Here is a 10,417-nt window from a genome sequence, read left to right as displayed (position 1 = left end):
TTTTTGAGCCAATAACTTTTTACTATTATATTCATTTTTTTTATTAATTAATATTATCGTATTAGATGTTGAATATATTATCAGGCGAGGCTGGAATTTTCAAAAAATTAAAAATATTGTATGCTTTGCGGTTCGAAAAACATCACTAAATCGACAGAATAGTTAAAAATGTGCTTGTCCAATCCTTTGTAGTACTTGTTTGTTAGGAAACAGCATTTTTCGAACTGAGCGAGAATGATATATAGTCCTTGATTCGAAAATGTAAATGGAGTTTCTCATTAACATCATTTACCCCAACCTCAGTTTTTAAGATATCCTTTTGAAATTTTGTAAACGTCATTTTCTCTTCAAGAAGCTGCTCATTTGTCGGAACGGCCAATATCGGATCACTATAACATATAGCTGCCATACAAAATGAACGATCGGAATCAAGTTCTTCTATGTAAAATTTTCATATTTGACAATGTATCTTCACAAAAGTTGGCACAGGTTTTTTCTAAAATAACTATGTAATATACGAAGAAATTATTCACATCGGTTAACAATATCATATAGCTGCCATACAAACTGAATGATCGGAATCAAATGCTTGCTTGGGAAACTTTCTCATTTGACGTGATATCTTCACGAAATTTAACAGGGATTACTGCTTAAGGTAACAACATAATCTCCGATAAAATTGTTCAGATCGGCTCACTATAGCTGTGATACCTGTGAAGGGTATATTAGCTTCGGTGCAGCCGGATTTGACTATATCGGACTACTGTAGGATATAGATGCCATTCAAACCGAGGGATCAAATAAACAAAAAATCGTTTTTTTCAACTTTAAGGGGGTATTCTAGGATTACGTCTAGGATTTTGAAAAAATCGATTTTTTTGCTTATTTTGAAAGTTTAGACTTTCAAAAATATGACCTTGGAAGGATTTTTCAAAATTCGACTTATTTTCGGAGATACAGCCTATTTTGTGACGTGGAGTCCGTGTTCACTATAATTTTCTCCTGAACTTTAAACACCTTTTTCTCGAAACTTCTTTTTTTTCAGGTGGTTGACATGATATCTCAAGTTCTACTGAACCGATTCCTTTGAAATTCGGTATATATCTTCTTTATACAATGCTCTATCGTTTCTGCCTTGGATTTCCAAAAATTTTGTTTTGAAGTATTTTTAAAAAATTCGAAAAGGTCGAAAAAATCGTGGAAATCAGGACGCACCGTTTTTTTGAAGCCCGCACTCCACCGACGAATTTTGGGTTTTTTTTTTTTCTTGCAACTTTTTTTTTTATATTTGTCAATAAAAAGCCTATAAAAAAATGGATACTAAAAATGTTTTTCATTTTTTTTATCTTAGTTTAAAAAATTCCTAAAATGCTTGCGTCTAGACCAGAATACCTCCTTAAGATTGTTTATATCAAACACCGTAGCTAAAGAGAACTAGCAAAACTTTTTCTGTTGGTTGCCACTGAGAAGGGTATTTCAGTTTCATTTAGTATTATATTTTATTTGATTTTACGTCATTTGATATTTTCCTTTTTGTATGTATATTAATTAATCCTTCAATATTACAAAATTTAATTTTTTTAAATTGGTCATAATTTTTTTATTTAATGATTTATTTTTTACTTTTATTGTAATTTAACATTATTAAATTTAATTTAACTTGAAACTTTATTATAGAATTTATTTTATTTTTTTTATTATTTCATCACTTTACTTTACGTTTTTGTATATAATTTTTTAGAAGTGTTGTTTTTTATTTTGTCATTTTTTTATTTTTTTTGTTTTTTATTTTATATATATAATACTATGAATTTATTATTTATTTGCATTTATATTTTTTTAAATTTAATTTTAGAGTAATGTTATTTTTTTATTATTAATATTTATTATTTTTATATTATGTCTTACTCATATTTTCCACTTACTTTATACGTCTGTTTGTATACAAGCTAATGCACGAATCTAGAAAATATGTATATTTACAGTCTTTGTGTAATAAAAAATAAAAAAAAGCGAAATTGTTGATATTGCAGCCACATAAGTTCCTCAACGGATATGCACTGCAGCACACACAGCAAACTCGCGCTGCCACGGAAGCCGTTTCGATTTGTTTTGGTGGTCACAGCTGCGCTGCCGACTGCCGCACACGTCAATTGGCCTGCACTACACCGCGACCGCGACGCCCCTTCAAATTTTGACAGCTGCCGAGGTGTTGTTGGCGTTGTTGTTGTTCGTGTTGCCGCTATTACCGTTATTTACGCCAACATTGTTATTGTTGGTATTGCAATTGTTAGTCAAATTGCCAGTGCTGCTGCTATTTTTATTAGCCATATTGTTGCTATTGTTGTTGTTTTTAACACTAGCAGCATTATTTGGATTATTGGTGAGACCGCAGCCACCACTGCTGCCAGCACCACCACCACCAGCAACAACCACATTGCCAGCTGGCATAGACGGACGCAACAACTCCATATACTGAAACGGTACGTGGTAACTCTGACCTTTGTGCTCGACAATCAAGTGTCCGCGACACGATGAGGCGCCCACAACGCTGACAGCTTCACCCTTCTTCAACTGTTGCTGTAGCTGTTGTTCGGCCGGATTAACGATGGGTGGATCCTCGGGGAAATTCATTTTCATGATGCGACTCTGCGGATAGCTGAGCTTTAGGCTGCCAGCGATGGTGTAGCCACGTGACGGTGGCACGGGTGGCGGTCGTTCCTGCACACACATACACACGTGCACATGTATATGAGTAGTTGTCGATGGACATTGGCAGCAACGACGTCATCGGTGTCATCGCCGTTGTCGTCGTCGTCAACATCAGCGACATTAGCGGCATTATGATTGGTAGGATGAGGATGCGGCAGAAGACAGCGTCGCACAAAGGCGGCATAGAGATAAGAAAAGAATTCAATTGAAAGGCATTTGACAAACAATGAATGATGAAGTATGTCCAATGCGGAGGAAAACAAATTTATTGCGCCACATAATGGGAATCAGTGAATGGTTAAATGAAAGCAGCTTTGTGTTGAGTGGGTGACATGCGGTAGGAAGTGCAAACTAAATGTTGGTTAGGCGCTTGGACAGGCGATTAGTGGTTTATGGTTGGCAGTTAGCGTTCGGTTAGTATGGTATGTGGGATAAAAGAGATAAAAATCAGTGCTTGGAAATTAAAAAGCAAAATTAAATGGCTGCGAGTTAGTTGACGTAAGTTGAAAGGTTACACACACACACCAACCAACGCATAGTTGGTGGAAATGAAAAAGTGAATGAAGTGAATGTAGTGAAAGTGGTCAGCAAGTTAGTGAGGAAAGAACATTTAATACCAATGGTTAATATACATACATTTTTTAGATTTTAATTAAATTCGATTTAAGAAAAGACTTAGTAAAATAAAAAGCGAAAAGAACACGCATAAACTTGCTTATAACTCCTGGCAGGCCGAAAAGTAGGCAAGGTGATTAGGAAAGTATGAAATAGCAATTGATAAAAATTTTGTTAAAAAATTTAGTCTACACTACGGCGCTTAGTAAATAAAAAAAATTCTTAAATACAAAAGTTAAAGATGAAAAAGAATTATACATTTCGTAAAAATAAAATCCAGTTCAAAAAATTATTGACGAGAAAAATTTTGACTAACATTAAATTGTATCAAAAACCTAAACTAAAATATTGATGGGAAAATGTTGCCTACCATTCAGCGTTTAGCTTATACTCAAAAAAGCAATATTTTGTAAGAGAACTTGGAAGAATTTAGTCATAAGCTACCCCCACCTTTTTACTTTGCTTCGAACATTCAGACTTCTTAGTCACTTCTTAGACGTCCCTGAAATATTGTTGAGAAAATGTTCTCAACAATTTCTGCATTTAGCTTATATACAAAAAAAACAAGATTTTGCTACAGGATTTGGAAGAATTAAGTCATAAGCTACCTTCACCTTTCTACTGAGGTTCGAACATTCAGACTTCTTAGTCACTTCTTAGACGTCCCTGACTTTCAACGGCCTACTCCAATAATCGGAGGAAATAAATTCCAAAATTTAAAAAAAACAGGCATTTTTCATTATTCAATAGGTTACACTTTTAAACTGTGCCCAAAAAATAAGGTGACATTGTATTTATATTGAAAATTCTTTATTTATTCTTCCAAATCAATTTCATCCCCTTTAAAGTCTTTTCACAATTCCGGCCTTTTTAGGCGGATAATAATATTCCTTGTTGACTGTTTGACCGGTTGGAAGGAATTCATAATGCACAACACCACGATAATCGAAGAAAACAGTCAACATGACCTGGATTTTTGAGCGACTTTGGCGCGATTTTTTTGGTCTCGACTTTCTTTCGGCACGATATTCGCTCGATTGATCGGTTGTTTCGGGGTCGTTAGCATAAATCCAAGTCTCATCGCCAGTTATAATGCATTTCATGACAACCTGGTAGTCGGGAAGCATCGTTTCACACACTTCAACGCGACGCCTTTTTCCAAAAAATTCAATGTTTTCGGTACCAGTCGAGATTTGACGTGCTTGAGGCCCAAAACATCCTTCAAACTGGTATTGGCTGAGCCTTTCGATATGCCAACTTCATCAGCAAAGTCTCTAATTGTTAATCGACGGGTTTTCAACATAATTCTTTGATTTGTTGAACGTGAGCTTCGTCGGTTGAGGTTGATGGTCGCCCTGGACGCTCTTCGTCTTCGACACGTTCACGGCCGGCTTGGAACTCACTATACCACTTGTAAACTTCTTTTTAGACATAGCCTCATCACCAAAGGCTTTCTGCACCATCCTCAACGTATCCGCCGTAGAAAATTGATTCCGTGAAGAAAATGTAATGCAAATTCTGTGCTCAACAAATTTCGACATCGCAAAAAAAACTCACTTGTAGTAGCTCACAAAATGACACATATCTCAAACACTAATGAATATTTTGACACGAAATTTGACATAAATGTGACTGACAGTACTACCAATTTAGAAAAAAAATAATACTCCAAATCCTTCGACGCGTGCATATTTGCCCTTATTTTTTGGGCACAGTTAGGTTGGATGACTGATCCCTCAGCGTAATGAAGGAATCACGCTTATATTCTTGTATTCAGCTTTTGTGAAGTCAAATGAAAAGCTCCTATGGCTAGATGACAAAAAGTCAACGGAGCTCCTATCCGTTCCCGTTCCTACCTACCTGTTCTAGCTGGCTCATTAGCCTTACAGCCAATATCGTTATGGCAGACACCCAAACCAGCCTAGTCCTTAAATAACTTAATGCTAGAAATAAGGAGTCTAAGGAGTCATTAGCACTGAACCAATGAACCTTAGCAGCATGCGTTGGTTAAATATCAGCTCTCGTGCGAATGCGAGGTTCTTTGTCCTTTTTGGGGATCTACTGAGCTACTTGCCTTCAGAAAGTTCATCTTGCCGCAATCGTTGGAGTTTCTACTGAACACTTTCCAATAGGCATTCATGCGGTAAGGCTACGAATCTTGGTGGGAGGTACTTGTCAAAGTTTTGTCCAGCCTTTGTACAACTGAGGCTGGAACACCTCGGTAGTCTTATCTTCAGTAAACAAGAACATATGCCGAAACTCACATTAGCCATTTAAACAAATTTGTGATAGGCTTTGTGTAAAGCGCTTTGTCGATTTGTAAGGATCTTATGCTCCAGTAAATAGGAGTATTTTAAGTACCACAATGGACCGGTTTTCTAAGCCGCTCAAGTGATTTCCATGTCAGGATTGACCTCTCAACCTAACCTAACATACTGTTAAAATTGTAAAACAATTACAAAAGTCTTTCGTATTTTCTTAGAAGTCGCTTTTTTAAAACTGTTACAATAGATGGGTATTTTATCAATATTGTCTAGGAATGTTTGATTTTGACGACGAATTGTGACAAAATGCTTTTAGATTTCTAATTTTGCAGTAATTTTTATCAGTTTTGACTTTTTACTTCGCATAGTTCACTCAGTCAAGTCTAAATATTAGGAAGATTCAGCAACAACGAGTTGTGAAGTCATCGAAAACTTGTCTCCTATGAGTCGTTCCTCCAACTCCGTTAATGACGATGACATCGAAACAGTTAAGAAAAATGCTTGAAAATCACTGAGATGGCTTCAGAGAGTTAGCATAGAATTTCAACATCACTTATGAATCGACTCAACATATTTTCGTTAATGGTATGAAGCGTGTCAAGGCTAGACTGGCCTGAAACGGTGTCGATTAGAGGACGCATAAGAGATGACAACGAAAGTGAGGACTCTACAATCATCAAACCCTTTATTACTATAGTGATGAGATGCGGAGTTATGCGTATGACATCGAAACTGTTCAACAATCTACCCAATGCCGCTCCAAAAATTAGTCGAACCCGAAAAAACTCAAAATCGCTGAAGGCACTGAAGGCCATCCCAGCAGAAACTTAAAACAAGTCTATGAAATATTGGAATAATCGGACTTATTTTGAAGACGATAATAAAGATTTGTATTAAAATGTGTGAAAATGTAGTCTTACTTTGTTAGTGCGATTCAATATTGATAAGATCGTACAAAAACTCGACCACCAAATCAGAATCACACGCAAGTAAATAAAAGTTTAGTTCTAAAAAAGTTCAAACGTGCAAAAACACACGTGTTACATCAACTTTGCTACACCAACACCAAAACTTACTTTTGTTACCTTAAGTACTGGCGTACGTGTGAGTTGCGCATGCAAGTGTTAAATAGTGAAGGAACAAGTGGAATGAGTAGGAAATGTAAGCTGATAGGCGGCAAGTGTTAGATTAAGAGAGAAAAGAATGAGGACTCACCAAATCTAATCCGAATAGGCTGCAGGTTTGCTGGATAATCTTTGTGTCGCATTTCTCATTCGGATCAGGTGGTGGTGTGCCGGCGATTGGTTGCGGACGTGGACGCGTTACAGTGCCCATAAGATTTGTAGATTTCGCCGATAGACGCGGTACTATACAGCAGCGACGAACAGGTGATGAAAGAAGAGAGAATGAAAAAATTAATTTCAATTTCATAATTGCATTTGACACGCCGAGTCAAGCGGCAACAACACTACTTACGCGAATTCGCACCGCTGTTGGGCAGCAACTTCGTCAGTTTAGTTGCGCTTGACGCAGTCGGTAGCATAGTTATGACGCCATTAACGCCGCGCGTACGCTTCACACCGCCCATCTTCTTGCGCCACTGCCAGCCACGCCAGGTGGCCTGTATCAATGTGGCGCTCTTGGTGCGTATCTCCGCGCGCAGATGTTCCAAATGCTGACGCATGCCCTCGCTAAGGAATACGTGGCGCTTGCCAGGCGCCCAAGCGAGCGTGACGGAACCGTCCAACACCGGCGGATTCTCCATGGCAAACTCTAAAATCAGATTGCAATCTTCCATGGCCTTATCCTCGCTGCGGCGATGCAGGCGAAACGGCGCCAACATGGCGACATAACGCGCATTGAACTGCTTGAAGCGCATGCGATGCGGAAAACCAGATGCCATTAGGTTAACTGTCTCCAGCACCTGCAGTGAGCGTATCTGCCGAACAACCATTTTACGCTCGAAGCAGCCGGCCGTTTCATTGGCATTGCTGCGTATGCAGCGCACAAAGTGTGGACGCGCGTGCACCAGCGTGCGCAGCAAGTTGTCTAAGCGTGTGTGGAAGTCTTGCGTGAGTGTCGAGACCGGTTCGTCGCCATTCAATAGATCCGTATGCGATGTGGGTGAAATACGGAAACTGAGACCACGTGGCACGTTCTGCAGTGCGTACAATGCCTTCAGCTCCGAACCGAAGAGATGTGTGGCAAAGCCGAAATTGCAGGTGTGCTTATAGAAGACGGCGACCAAGTCATCACGCACCACATCACGATTTGTGTCCAAAAAGTCGGTGGTATCGTATTCAACACGGCCAGCAAAGTGACGTATCATAAACATGCGCGGATCATAAGGCTCGCTCGCGTGCTTTGTCTCCAGCCGCGTTGAGTTGCGATGTTGCACCTTAATCTTGGCGACATAACTCTCGGCGGTGCCGCGTATGGAGCACTCAGCGTCCAGCATGCTTAGTAAACCGGTGCGTAGCGAAGATATCAAATCGATGCAGGGCACATTATCCACATAGTCCACCTCAGCATCGCAAACAATGCCCTCATCACGACAAGACTCCACCGAAGACTTAAAGATGTGCGTATTGTAGAAATGCTGCATAGTTTCGGCACATAAATTGATGCAAAGATGCTCCAATTGTGCGTGTGATGGTTCCTCGAAACCAAACATATCCAGTATGCCGATAAAGCCGTCCGTGGCATGACGTACCGCATTATTTAAGGCTGCCATTGATTTCGAACCAGAGTTACCACCGATAGTAGAGGCGTGCTGTGATGCGACATCTGCCTGGTTATGCACCGACTCATTTGAATCGGAGCTCAAAGTGCCCAGTGTGGAGCCAAGTCTTTTCAGACTATTGGCGCGTCGTACTATGGTAGCCACGGTGCGGCAGTAAAGCGCTTTCGCGAGGCAGTCGCGTGTCATGTTGGACATATTGGCATCGCAGACAGACTTCACCAACTGACCACGTGCGTTGTGTGTGCGCGTGGTGAGTCCACGAAAGAGTGCAGCTGGTGGCACACCTAACAAGCTGGCGACGGAGTTCAGTTCGGCTTCACCTTTGACGTCCACTTCGAGGCTCTATGGAAAAGAAAATGTATCTATTGATTAAAATGTAATATAATTTAAATTATAGAGTAGTCCGATATGAAAAGCTTCTTCGATATGAAAAGTTTCAAATAAAAAATTTTTCAAACAAGCACTTGATTTCGATCGATCAGTTTGTATGGCAGCTATATGCTATAGTTGTCTGATCAAAAAATTGGTTCGAAGATTGTAGTCTCTCCTTCGACAGTAATCTATACCAAGTTTCGTAAAGGTATCTTGTCAAATATAAAAGTCTTCTATACCAGAACATGCCCTATAGTGGTCTGTTGGTTCCGCCGAATGAGGAGCTTCTAGGGGAGAAAAGTTCGTGAGCAAAATTTCAGACCACTCTGTCAAAAACTGAGGGTCTAGGACGGACAGACAGACTGACAAGGCCTCTGAACCCTAATAATAAAATAAAATTATACAAAAAAATTAGAAAAAAATTTAAAAACTTATTTTTCTCCCGTTCAGTCATGAATTTCGCAACATACACGATTTAAAATCACATTCAGGCGTAAATTACCCAAACAAAAACATCATAACGAGAAGAGTGCCTGTGCTGGGATTTGAACTCGCAGCAACAAATTCACGGGCGCAGAGTACTACCATTGCGCCACGTGCGTATTATGGGGTGATGTGGCAAAATGCCGTTTTGTTGATATGTACTGTAGCAAAGACACACACCAATTACTGTACTTTAGCTAAAATAGGAACAGGGTGACACACGTACTTAAGAATTTTATTCAATAATTATTTATTAAGTATATAGATATAAATTGTTGTTGGTATATTTATGTTCTAGTTTTGGATCGTGTGTATTTTTGCTAGTACTAGTACTTACACCAGGAGACATTTTTAAGAAACATAATTTTGAGAAACGTATTTATTACAGTCTGAAGTCTGATATAAGTATCTAAGAAATAAACATATCTTTGACTGATTTTTGGGGTTAGACCATCTAGATAGATTTTATCTGTGTTTCTGCTCTTAAATTTTTATTTCAAAGTACCTTAAGGTAGTGCTTAAACAGTCTATGTTCCATTTCTGGGAAACTGGGACTTTGCAAAATCGCACCCGTCGTTCCTAAGAGTCAATTTTGCAGTTTATATCCGAATGAGGGCTAAACTGAAAGCAGTCGGATAGCTTTCAGATACTCATACACAAGCCATTGGCTATCGTGGATTGACAGGCGACATGGGGAACTGGATTTCCACCTAAAAAACTGAATAGACATTAGGGTGATTCAAAAAAAAATAAATTTTTTTTTCGTTTGGTACTCAGAAAAATTGATTCCTAGACACCTCGAAGAAAGCCTCTCCAAATATGAGTTCTTAATTGTAACAGGAAAGTCCACCTACATACAGTTTTCTATTTTTCTTATTATCAGGTAGAAAAATTTATATCTCGCTTCCAACTACTCGAAAAAATATCTTGTTCCTTAGATTTTGTAGGAAATTGAATGCTCTACAAAAATGATTTTTTCGTAAACCCAACCGTTTAAAAGATATTAACAGTTAAAGTTTGATTATTTTGGAAAAATTTTATTTCTTATGAATTTTACAACACAATGAAAAAATCTTTATTAATGATGAAACTCATAGGTTTTTGGAGAGGCTTTCTTAGAGTTGTCTAGGAACCTATTTTTCGAGTACCAAACGAAAAAAACAATTTTTTTTCTTGAATCACCCTAGTGGGCATGATTGCTTTAGAAGCTACCTATACAGATTCCAGC

The 10,417-nt window shown here is 38.6% G+C and overlaps 1 protein-coding gene across 1 annotated transcript in view; it reads right to left on the bottom strand.

Annotated features, from left to right (window-relative positions):
* Positions 1-323: 323 nt before the first annotated feature.
* The window catches only part of LOC105228494 (myosin-G heavy chain), a 34,888-nt gene continuing 24,794 nt past the window's right edge, over positions 324-10,417 (bottom strand). Inside the window, exons 6-8 of the mRNA XM_049455897.1 lie at positions 7,068-8,676; positions 6,807-6,958; positions 324-2,721 (exon numbers count right to left, since the gene is read on the bottom strand). Of these exons, the coding sequence (XP_049311854.1) occupies positions 2,188-2,721; positions 6,807-6,958; positions 7,068-8,676 (2,295 nt within the window). The 3' untranslated portion in view covers positions 324-2,187. The remainder of the gene's footprint in view (positions 2,722-6,806; positions 6,959-7,067; positions 8,677-10,417) is intronic.

This window comes from Bactrocera dorsalis, chromosome 1 (assembly GCF_023373825.1).
Source record: "Bactrocera dorsalis isolate Fly_Bdor chromosome 1, ASM2337382v1, whole genome shotgun sequence".
NCBI classification, from domain to species: Eukaryota; Metazoa; Arthropoda; class Insecta; order Diptera; family Tephritidae; genus Bactrocera; species Bactrocera dorsalis.
Note: the sequence above shows the minus strand (reverse complement) of the source record. Positions and strands in the feature narration are given on the sequence as shown.